Source organism: Colias philodice, chromosome 22 (genome assembly GCF_061535455.1).
Source record: "Colias philodice isolate Cphi_HAF_F1 chromosome 22, ilColPhil1 Martin Lab GWU primary, whole genome shotgun sequence".
In the NCBI taxonomy this organism is placed as follows: Eukaryota; Metazoa; Arthropoda; class Insecta; order Lepidoptera; family Pieridae; genus Colias; species Colias philodice.
Window position 1 is genome coordinate 880,194 of NC_143107.1, and position 13,077 is coordinate 893,270.

The window sequence follows — 13,077 nt, forward strand, 5'->3', positions numbered from 1 at the left end:
AAGTGTGTTTTGGCAAATCATTTGTTATTTTTAAGTGGAGTGCCGGCAGAAGTGAAAACTAGTTCTCTCCATCCGTCTTACGCTTTTTCGATCAGGTCACGTGTATGAGTGTAGTTATACCCATTACAGAAAAAGTGCTCAACGCCGCTAAAGAATTTTTCACTTCAAAAATGTGATTAGCATACAATGCAACATAATATTGCAAAAAAACTTTTCTAGATCGATTTAAAAATATTTCACAATAAGAAAATAAAATGCCCACTAGTCTATGATAAGAAAAAGTAAACAGCCTTTACTTTTTAATCCAACATCCTACTTTATGACAATGTTATCAAAAATTTAAACAAATGAAAATATAATAAAGTCAAATCTAGTGTTGTTTGACCTTTTTGCGACATAAATAGTAATCCAGATTAGTATTATCTTTATTACGAACTAGGTTTCCGCCCGCGGCTTCGCCCGCGCAGTCAAAGAAAAACCCGCATAGTTCCCGTTCCCGTGGGATTTCCGGGATTGCGTCATTTTCCCGGGATAAATGTAGCCTATGTCCTTTCTCGGGTATCAAAATATCTCCATACCAAATTTCATGAAAATTGGTTCAGTAGTTTAGGCGTGATTGAGTAACAGACGGACAGACAGAGTTACTTTCGCATTTATAATATTAGTAAGTACGGATTACAATACCTATAGATAATAAACCGCAATAAATTATTATCTGTTACCTGCTACCACATTTCATTCAGGATTAATTATATTAAAAACACGCTTCTAATGAAAACCTCTTGATAGAAGAAAGAATTTCTCGCCATTCGATAATTTTATGTTAAAATTCCATGCTGTTTTAACAAATGGGAAGTTAATATTTTTGACTTTTATTTACTTTTAATTTCTACACGATTTTCTTACACATAACATAAGTACTTACCTACATATTATACTGCTAGGTATTAGTTTAATCTATACGTAAGTAGGTAACACTGAACGTAGTTTTGAAGATGGTTAAATACAAGAAGAATCATTCAGATCATTTGCCACAAAGCTCTTTTTGTCTAAAAAAAGGAACCAATGGAAAGTAACTTTGAACTCGAATCAATATTGAGACCTAATTAATTTTTATCTTTATTTGCTATTTTATTAGATATACCTACATCACGCGGCATCTGCATGATTGTCTGCATGCTATTGATAGTGACTTTCTCTATAGGTACAATTATGGGTACAATGTATATTTTTGAAAAGCCGGTCAAGCGTGAGTCGGCTTCTGTCTCTTCAAGTCTTCAGACAGAAGAATTAAGAATGATTATGATTTATGCCTATGATTTATACAAAGACGTTGTTCAAAGAAAATAAGAATTTATTGAATTTTTCAAATTAAACTACTAGAGAAGATAGCGTTTCGATTAAAGCTTTGATAAAATATTTCGCGAAGTTAAAGTGGGTAGGTAAATAATAAATATACAATGTAAATCAGATACACTTCTAAAAGTATATTTTTATTATAACGTTTATAAAATACGCTATTACATAATAATAATGTCCATAATAATTTCTTCTAATCCTAGCTTAAAAAGATCAGTAGTCGTAGCAACAAATTTTCATAAAAATCGATATATTGGCCGAACACGATCAATCTTAAAAGATTACTAGCAAGGTCAAGATCACGTTTGAACACGTGAAATGCAAAGAAAAATTGATAGATATGTTATCAAATACTATCTGTAACAAACGTTAAATTTTCATTACACCGGAAATTTGACTGATATATACATTTATTAATGAGTTTCAAATGATTGCTAATAGGATTGAAAGATTGGGGGATAGTTGATACAGTTTGAGAACCGCGTGCTAAAATAAATGAAGCGGAAAAGTAACTTTTTTTAATGATCTGCAGATGAATATTTAGTCAGCATGGTGGATTATGGCCTGTACCCTCATAGGAGGCTCGTTTCCCAGCAGTGGGAACGTATATGGGATTATGATGATTACACCAAAGGCAATGTTATAAATGTGATAGTACCTATCTATGACGCTCTTTCGCTGTACCCAACGAACCGAATTTTGATGAAATTTTGTACAGACTAGCTTTTAAAGCTTATGTTCATTCATTCATTATTTTGACGGTTAGGGGAATAGAGAAGCTAGGTATATGGCTGATCAGCAAAATATATGTTATACGTAATTTTTCAAGAAAGACTTGTTAAAAATAAATACAATGCACTTTTAATGATAAACAAATATCTTTCATGTTTGTGGTTATCGCTAGTGTCACGATTTAAATAAATATAAACATTATTGGCAAGTTAATTCACATAAAAAATGGTTTTATTATAAATAAAAAAGTATTCCATTTTAACTGTTACCTTACCTTGGTTAAAAGAATATGTGCCTAAAATATCTTCAAACTTGACCTAATGGTGTTTGTCAGTATTTCATAACCACGCTAATTTTACATGTACCTACTTTCCATGATAATAAGATACGATCATCATCCTAGTATCTTATGATAAATAATAAAATTAATTTAATAATAATAATCATGAATTTCCTGCGTGCCTCGCGCGTGGTGATTACAATTTCTGATGACCGATAGGATAGGTCACAAATTATTTGCGCGTCGTCCATATTTTTACTTTATCTATCATTTTTAATTGCTATGGAAAAAAGTATAAGGATTATTTTTAAATTTAAGAATTTTCTTTCTCGACGATAATAATTTATTTGGCAGTTACCTATTTTAGTACCTAATTTTTTTATGTTAAATATTGTATTTATATATTATTTTTCTACACTTAATGATATTCAAGGACTGTGCATTAATTAATTATCTGTATATATTGCATATTGATATAAACCAAACCCTACTGCGTTCTGTCGAGCCGTTTTCGATATATTGAATTCAATGGTATTTGTTTTATTTAAAACATTCGTATGTACATCAGCGTTTGTAGAGAAAATTATGACGATTATTTTCTTATTCAGTGTACGTAAATAAATCGTTATCTAGAGAGATCAAGATGTTTTTGTATACGTCACGATAGTTTTATACAAATAAACACATTTTATAATAACATGATGATATATTTTTAATATGGTTTTTTATTATTACAGATATATAAAAAATACAAAATACTATAGGTACCAGATATTATTATATAAATTACTTGAATTAACAGGTACTATCTAGGGAAGCGCGTTCCATCTTAGACCACATCTCAGCTTAACCCCTTGACCACCGAGCGGCCCAATGAGACCGCGACACAATAGATTTTCTATTGTGTCTGTGATTCTGGGGGCTGAGGGAACAACATCAGGCGAGATTGTGGTCAAGCGCTTCCCTATTGCCAATAAAAAAAAAGAAAATACATTATACATACGATTTGTAAAAAAAGAGACATTAGGTATCTATTTATTATTGTAACAAAATTTGTATGTTTCCAGTTTCCCTATGTTATTTTTAAAACTACCTTCGCAACGGATTTTGACGCATTTTTAACAGACTTTAAAATAAATTGGTCCTCGAGGTTTTAGACGAATCGGGCGAAGCCGTGGTCTGAAAACTAGTATAAAAATATTTTCTTCACCACCCCCTGCGACCTCTTTATCTTGAGTTATCTTACGAAAACAATCTTATCAATTATAACTTAGCTAAGCCCTTGTGAAAACACCAATAATCACTTTGTTATTGTTTTTGACGTAATTCTTTAACATAACTATAAATGCGAGAATGTAGTAGAAATTATTATGAAAACAATTTCATTTTGTAAATGTACCTGTTACTGCACTCTTTTTAGAAATCTGAAAAGATTTTATGAAACTATTAAATTAGTTTCATAAGATTGACACCTTTTGACCACAGAGTTAGTCTGTGTATTACATAAATTAATTACATTGCCTACATACAATTGTATACCCTACGACGCAAAAAAAAAAATTCTTACCAAAATTATAGATACAGTACGATTCAAACTTAATGGCGGCTCGGAACATCGTACCTACGATCCGATGCGCAGAAAACAATTTTAGATATCAGCCAATCATACTAACATAAATTTTAATTTAATTAATTTGACTAACAAAATTTAATATGGACCTCTGTTTATGAAATAAATTATTAAGATATTGCATAGCTTTTATCTCAGATTTTGAGCGCGGCGACCGAATGTAAAAATTCCGTAACGAAAAAACCTAACTCTCCCACTTCAACCGGCACAGCGATGCGATGCTATGCAATAGCGCAACCGCGGCAGTCCTCGAGTGACACACGTATTTTTTATTTATTATTTATTTTATTGTATTATCTGTGGTAATGTTTACGTATTTGTCTCTTTCTCGGAGCAATTATCAAGCCTGGAGAAGTAACAATTAATAATTGAACAATATAGCACTAGTTTGGCTTTTTTGGCTTATGGCAAAATGTCATGCGAAAAAAGAGGACAGATATATGTCAGTTCGACAGTTTGAAATGACATGTGCCCATGTCAATTTGTTTCAGTGACCAGTCTGGTCACGGACGCATGGTGATTTTAATTATTATTTTTGAAGTGAAAAACGAGTGTTTTAGTTTAATTTGTTATTTTATGAAAAGACAATTGACTAAAGATAACATGGCTTGTGTTGCTTACGGCTGTAAAAGCCGTAGTAATGTGAAATCGGACGAAGATAGAAATTTGTCATTTCACAGGTTAGTGTTTTGATCAATTTTTTTGTTAATTGTATGATAAATAAGTTAATTTACCTTATTTTCTTAATCATCTATGTTTTATCTAACCGTAATCATTGAAATGAAATCATAATCAGCTTAGTTTTTATAAAAAATGCAAAATATAACTTCCATAGTGTTGTGCAATTATCGATACTTGAGTAGGAACGAAGTACTTCATTGATAATGACTGCTTTAGGTTAGGAGAAAAAAAAGGTATTTAAGTATGGATTTTATTGTTATTTGCAGGTTTCTGGCTTGAGAACAATTAAAAGATGTTTGAGTTAAAGCTATAGCACAGGAAAAATTGGAAGCCTTCAAAACATTCTCGGCCTTGTTCAAATCATTTCGAATCAGACGGGAAGAAAAGTAAAGTGATTTGCAGAGATGCTGTGCCACAAGTTTAAGGTGGCATCTATTTTAAATAATAAATATTGTAATTTGGTAATTAAGTATCGAAATAAAATGTTGTTAAAAAAATAAATGTTTATTTGTTTTATTTGAAGCAATTTATTTTAAACTTGTACCAATTTTTTCCTGTGGGAATGAGTTATTTTCCTGTGGTAAATTGTAGCTTATATGTTATTCTGATGTTTAAACTATATAATTGTAAAGTTCCATAAAAACTCATTCAGTAGTTTTTACGTGAAAGAGTATCAAAATATGTCCATTCTTATATATTTTTGCTTTTATAATATTAGTAGGATACGACTATTGATTTGTAAAAAGATCAACTAGGTGGAAGTCAGATTCGCGCACGAAGGGTTCCGTATAATTCTATGAATGAATCTATGAAAACAGGAAAAAATACGTACCTTTTTACGAAACCATAAAAACAACCTAAACCGAAATAACTACCTAATAATATTTTTTTATAAATACCACTACCATACAATGCAAGGCAGTCAATACGCATCGTAAATGAATAATTCCAAATTAAACGAATCTTAAAATTTGAAATTACCTATCCATAATTCAAAAAAAACGAATCTTAAATTATCTTCAAGCAATTTTATAACTTAATTTTTTTATTTATCGATATTTTAGTATTCGATAAAGTAAAGGCAAGCACTACCTTTTTAGAACAAAAAGTGGCTACATGTGGATTTGAATGCCAAGCAGATAACAGTGTGTTGTCTCTTTCTATCGCATTAATTAGGGTATTGAATAAAAGAGAGCCACTATATAAGAAACGTTCAATTAATTGTTACTTCTCCAGGCTTGTTATTTGCTCCGAGGTCTCTTTTGTCTGCATTAGTTTGACAGATAGCGCTTACCTATTATTTTCTTGTCTTAAATGGCCTTCAATTTCGTATGCAAATATCAAATTATCCTCGCAAATGTCGTACGAATGTTCGTCAAATTAAGAGGCGAGTGACGAAAAACAGCGTAATTGAAATCTGATGCATCTAACTGCACAAAATCAGTTGAAACTTAAAATCTGCGCAGTCAATACCGTAGCAAGCAAAAAGTGTATATATTATCGTATTATTATTCTTTACATTTTACAATAAAACTATCCAAATTCAATAGGGGATAAAAAACTTTTTAATTCAATTCCTTCACTGTAGTTAAAACTCCAGGAACAAATAAAATTTTCAAATATACAACAAATAAAAATCCGTTCAGTTTTCAAAAATTATATTTACACAGATAATTTCAACTAATCTAACATAACTAAATTATTTAATACCAATAAGATTTAGCGGGAACTTTGTCCTCTTTGATGCCCATAGACTCCATTATGTCCATTTCAAATGTACATAGTTTTGGCGCGAAAGTTATCTGAAAGTAAATAAAATAATTAAATAATAATAATATACACGGAAAACTGAAAATAGTAAAGATTTTACGATTACAACTAAAGAATACCGAATAAATATTGTTTTTTTTGCTCATTTTAAGAAAATACTAGTTCTTTTAATTATAAACGTCACGGCGAACCTTGATTCCTATGACAGTTCGTGTTAGTGATGATTTGTATGATGGGTCGTGTCGATACTCTACTATTTTATATAGCCAAAGAAGTGGTTTGCATTCAGCCACGTCGGTAAACATGTTTTTACAAATATTATAAACTGCATTTTTAACCATTGAGATAATATGAATATGGAGACGATACCGCCTACACCACTTATGTTCCACTCAACATACGTCATGTGGCGTAACTGCACTCAGTCGCTTGCTCGCTCATTGGCGCGAACGTCACGCTCATTTTTTATTTGTTTTAAAGTGAAACGCATCAAATATGCCTACGTGTGTGTTACGATATTGCACAAATAATACAAATAATACGGAAAAGTGCAAAGGAATAACTTTTCAATCAGTAAGTAACTAGATAATAATTTTTAAAACTTAGTTAGAACAAAATTTTTGGCGGGCGACATTTTGCGTCATTTGTCATAGATTAAAAATTTAAGATATGACATTGGGCATGAAATAAGTGTTGTTAGTAATATTTGCTGGCGTATATTTTTATAGTATAAAATAATAATTTTACATATTTAGAAAAGCATAGACTGGTTGTTAATTGAAAAAAGGTGAAATCATGAAATATGAAAATCAATTACTTAATCACCAATTTTTTTTTGTTAATTGATTTTAATCAATTTTAATTGATATTGTATAAGCTACTGACTTGAACGTATAATTGAATTATTATTTATTTATCTGCACTAATATTATAAAGAGGAAAAATTTGTTTGTTTGTTTGATTGTAATAAATAGGCTCATAAACTATTGGACCGATTTTGATGAAATTTGGCACAGACAATCTTTAGACCCTGAGAAAAAACATAGGCTACTTTTTATTGCGAAATATGTACCACGGGCGAAGCCGGGGCGGACCGCTAGTTCAGAGATTAATATTTTTTCTATTCAAGGTTTCCATGTCTGGGCCGTGAAGAAAGGGAAAAATGGGTAAAATTTGTCCAAAACAACCGCAGTGAAGAAACCTGGTTACCATCCGATAGAACTTGCGTCTGTTCATTGCATTTTCGCGATGAGGATAAATATACCACAAAAGCGGGAAGGCGTATTCCAAAGAAGTCTGCTGTTCCTTGTATTGATGTTAGTAAGTAATAATAATAAAATTTTACGGATTTGTATAACAAATAAAATATTTTTTTAGCCATCACTAACATTATTATTATTATATTTATTTTAGCCGAAGGTGTGCTACAATAGTACTGGAACAATACAAGCAATTTCTGAGCCGGGAACATGTTCTGAGGATGATGAACTAAATATAAATAAACACAATTTTTACACGGCTTTTATTTTTTTTCTAAAAAAGGTTCAATTTGTAAGGAATGAAACTTCCCATAGCCCTGACTGAACCTCCTCATCCTATATTATATGCCAGATATTGTTAGCCCCGCGTAGTAAAGTCAGTTTATATCTAAAATAAATATTAAGTAAGTACATACAAAGAAAATTTCAAGTCAACGTGCATGTAAGGAGTGGCACCCAATAAAATAGACAGAAAGAAACAAAGTGTCGCCTCTATAGCGGTGAGTCAGTGACATCGCATAATCTATGACTGTCTAGCCGTCATTCGCGCGCCCCGCGCCGCCATCTTGGCGCACAGATTTTGTTCGTGGTGTCTGCTCCATATTCATATTATCTCAATGTTTTTAACTCAAATTTTTATCGTCTATTATGCTGCTGTTGTATTAATTTAAGTTTTTTAGCATAGATTAAGTAGGTAAGCAAAACGAGTTATCCAAAAATTAAAAATGCACCTTATCCTTTTTTCGTTATTTTTAACCCGTTAAACACGTATTCGCTGGTGTATATTTTATCATAAAAATGGATGTCTCCATTTTAATGGTATGGTAAATGTTAAAAATATGTAATGACGTTTCAAAAGTGCTTCTAAGTTCTAGAAGAAGTCTAATTGAATAAAATATAAAAGTTTGAGTTTAAGTTGAGTTTAATTTGTCTGAAAATTTTTAGATAACATAGGTAAATGTATATTTTTCAAGTATAGTTTCACTATTTGGTTTTAAAAATATGCACTCATTCCATTATCGACATATTTTGTTTATCGATACTTTCCGCACTAGTCGATAAATACAAACGATGTAAGTTTTGCAGGACGTCAAAGTAAAGTCAGATTGAAATAATTTCTCGTAAACGTTAAGAATTGTTATAACTCCAACGGAATATCGTTGCAATGGAATAAAGCTACGTAAAAATAAATAAATGCGATTTTTTGACGCCTCCAATTCGTTTCTAATTCAATGGTAACGCCATAACAAGGTTGTATCTTGGGAATAACTGTCAGTGTCATAGGGATCATGTTTCGCCGTGTCGAGTATCTTAATATATATAAATCTCGTGTCACAATGTTTGTCCTCAATGGACTCCTAAACCACTTAACCGATTATGTATAATAAAATTCGCACATGTGCAGTTCGATCCAACTTGAGAGATAGGAATATAGGATAGTTTAAACATACCACGGGCGAAGCCGGGGCGGACCACTAGTAATACTTTGTATTTTTATGTCCAATAACAATTATCTATGGTTTATAATATTTACCTTGGCGGCCTCCGCAGCAACTGTATCCTTGTCTACATTCTCTATGTATAGATCTTTGCTTTTGTAGTCTACGGTTTCTTCCGCTGATTTTGGTATGGGTATTATTCTGCTACTTGATGTTGATACGCGGACCTGTTTAATTATAGTAAGTATAGTTAATTAAAAACAAAAAGAGTAAGAATAAGAAGGAATGTAAAAATTCCAAAATTTAATTATTTTAAAATTTAATTCATGTCTGGATTTTCACTAAACATAACATATATAGTAGAGCCATTTTAATAGGCAACATTTGACAGTTCAACAAAATTCAACAACGTAACCTAGTAACGACAACATAGAATAACATGATATTTCTTTCTGTTAGATCTGCACATTTGCTTAACTTTTTTCAATAACGATTACATATTTATAATAATAATGACCGATACAAGTAATTTTAAGATTTCATTTTACTGATGAACCATTCTACACATAATAAACAATTTCTGAATTGAAGAACTGACGTCGCTACAATTTTGTGTCAATAAACTTTTTTTCTTTTTAAATACCAGAGATGTTACTCTAAAAATCGAGATCTGACATCTAGAATCGAATGCATTGATTACTTGTGAACAAAAATCATCATAAATTAATAAATTCGATTTACAAATGTTTCAAATCCGTATCGATTAATTCACTTTTATCGATGTTTTTAAGCAGGTTACCTCTCTTCGAAGATAAAATTGATAGACGTCAAATGTTGCCTATTAAATTGGCTCGACTATAGTTTTCCACCACAAGTGTCTGTCTGTGATAAACTCAAAAACTACTGCACAATTTTTCAATCCGTTTATAAATATTTGAATTTTTTCACTAAAACTTCAAGAGCAATCTTGGTTATTTAAATAAATGGGTTTTTAACGTTTATTCGCTCAATCTAATAGTACATAAATTAAGAATATTTAATTACAGTAGAACGCTGATTAACGGAACCGCCAATAATCCGAATTGGTCCTTAAGCATTATAAAAAAAATTAAAACTCAAACAATTTTTATTGTTAAAACAAGTCTAAGGCCAGATATATTACATTTAGTTTTTTCCTGTTATATAATTGTATCTAGTATTGTAGAACTGAGTTTGTTAAACTTAAAAAGTTTGTTCTGTGTGTTTCTTTAAGTCTGATTATCCGAATTTTCGATTATCCCAATCGACCCTGGTCCCATTCTACTATAACAAATTGTTTATTTCTTAACACAATATTACCTTATCGCCTTCTTCCGTAAACCTCCATTCAATTTCTGTAGGTTTCAAGCTCTCTGGGTCGACAAGTTTAACTCCTGTGGTGACTAGCAATGGGGCTTCTGACTGTATCACTATGCCTGGGAAGTCTTTGTCTTTGCCCACCTAAAGGAATAAAAATTAATTGATTAAACTGTATAAATTATGCTGTGTGAATCCAAGATCAGCTGAACGGTTTTTAATGATTTTCATAAGTTGAAAGTTGTCTCCGTATAAATTAGGATGATTTAATTAGTTAAATTTAAAAAACTAAAGCAAAGCTAAGGCAATGACCTAGTTACTTATATAATACGACCCGCCCCGGCTTCGCACGGGTGCAATGCTGATACTAAATACACTACAGAAAAACTGTGAACGTTGTATATAAAAACATAGCGGCCCGCTCCGGCTTCGCACGGGTATAAAATAGATAGCCGGGCGGCCGGCCGGTGCCGCCGCAAACGCTACGTCCGGCAATTTTTAAATCTGTAATATCTTCGAAAATATTCACTTAAATCATACGGTGTAAAGGGCCATATAGATCTATATTAAATGAACAATGTATTCAAGGTATTTAATTGGTTAAGGATTAATGCTGTATTGGTTAAAATCGCATCGAAAATTAGCCATTATTTGTCGTAAAAAGTAAATGATAAAAAAAAGTTATTGTGGGTTATCCATAAGAGATAGACATATACCATCGCGGACTTTTCTGTAGACCTTTTCAATGTGTATAATACTTAGTACATTATTTTGATAAAACTCGTAGGGTTCAGCCTGCGTTTGCAATGTAAGCAGAAAAAATGTAATTTTTTACGACATCACATTAGAAACCTCAAAAATAACAGTACTTCTCCACTATTTAATGGATGTTATTATACATATAAACCTTCCTCTTGAATCACTCTATCTATTAAAAAAAACCGCATCAAAATCCGTTGCGTAGTTTCAAAGATTTAAGCATACAAAGGGACATAGGGACATAAGGACAGGGAAAGCAACTTTGTTTTATACTATGTAGTGATATACCATTTTTCAATCAAAAATTCTTCGATGGGCCCTAGAGGGAAAGTACTTGAAATACTTGATATTGCAAATTTTGCTATAACTATCCAGTATCCAGACCGGAACAAACATTCTGTTTTATCTTCAAATTTCGTGTTTCTTTCCTAAGAACTCTTAACTGAGTGAATCAATTTAGATGATACTTTTTTTCAAGCCACGAGTTATTCCTGTTTAAATTTTGTGTAATCCGCACAATATTAAGGCATTTTAGATTAATGTTATAAAATAATCATACTTACAACTCTCAAATGTGTGTTCAGCCCTTCCACAATGACCCAGTTCCTTTCCTGTATCACTTGCGATACAATACCTTGTTTCCCTTTGTCCTTTCCAACCATAATCTCAACTCTGTCGCCCCTGAAAAATATATATTAACATTGTAAGTTTTTTTTTTTTAACGTGATAACGTTTTTAAAATCGTTTTAGTCGGGTGACATGTTCAGAAACTTGTGTCACACCAAAACCTCACGAGTGCGATCGCAGGTATAACGAGAGAGAGACGGACCAATCTCCCGTCTCATCTCGAGCGCTGCCACCAATAACACGTTATCACGTAAACATCTCGATCGTAAACCTACTTTACAAACAACCAAAATTTTTTTTTTAATTTATTCATCATCGCAATCTATCACTTTGTTAGATAAGTATCCAATCTAATAATAAAAATGAACCACCAAATGTTGCTAAGCATGAAATTCGAGAACTACTTGACCAAATTGGTTAAAAAAATTAACATTTTTGTTAATCAGAACAATGTCTGATGTGATAGCTAGTAATTAATGAAATCTTATATTTTTTATCTGTACTTCATGCACATAAAATTCCTCACATAAAGGTCCAGACAAATTGCTGATAATATATTGAATTCTATAACATTCAGAAGCATACATAAATAATTTATAAAAAAACCACAAGATTAAATATGTTGACTATTCGTCATCCTACATACAAAGAATTTATTTTACATATTTTTACTTAAGTAGTTTGAATATACCGCTGTAAAGTGATCAATTAAATAAACAGTAGTAAAATAAGTGTACTTATTACGTACTTGAAGAAACTCCATTCTCCAACAGGCTCAACAAATACTTTCTTCCTCAGTGTTCCGCGCTCATTCTGACGCGCGAATTGTCCTGTCCACGGTCTATTTGTGGTAAAACGGAACTTCTTGCGGGCAACCTGAGCCGCGGTGTACTGCGGATAACCTTTCGGATTTTTCCAATACACCTGAAAATATACATAGAATTTTTAGGTTATGCGTTATAAAACAGACATTAATAATTAAAGTAAGACTGTACCTACCTGTTCAAAGCTCCGTTTCACATAAGATTCGGGAAGATTTGAATATTTCAAAGTCAAATCTCCCACTTTCTTGGACAAGAAATTAAATATTCGCATTGTTTTTGTATTTTCGTACCCACTTTTTCAATCGAATTTACAATTTTCCAATTGTCAAAGTCACAAATCACAATGAGATTCTCATTTGTCACACCGAAAATAATAACCAGA

At 31.7% G+C, this 13,077-nt stretch overlaps 1 protein-coding gene and 1 long non-coding RNA gene across 2 annotated transcripts; one reads left to right on the forward strand and one right to left on the reverse strand.

Annotated features, from left to right (window-relative positions):
• The first annotated feature begins 4,401 nt into the window (after window positions 1-4,401).
• Window positions 4,402-5,183, forward strand: LOC149478271 (uncharacterized). The gene is made up of 2 exons (XR_016317425.1): window positions 4,402-4,681; window positions 4,949-5,183. It is a non-coding gene; the product is annotated as an uncharacterized LOC149478271 (long non-coding RNA).
• A 1,140-nt stretch (window positions 5,184-6,323) lies between these two features.
• On the reverse strand, window positions 6,324-13,032 carry mRpL24 (mitochondrial ribosomal protein L24). The gene is made up of 6 exons (XM_089709595.1): window positions 12,871-13,032; window positions 12,620-12,795; window positions 11,808-11,925; window positions 10,489-10,629; window positions 9,246-9,377; window positions 6,324-6,484 (listed from the first exon to the last, which is right to left on the reverse strand). Exons 1-6 carry the CDS (start codon window positions 12,964-12,966, stop codon window positions 6,386-6,388), a joined length of 762 nt encoding a protein of 253 aa, XP_089565721.1. The 5' UTR covers window positions 12,967-13,032; the 3' UTR covers window positions 6,324-6,385.
• Between the last annotated feature and the right edge of the window lie 45 nt (window positions 13,033-13,077).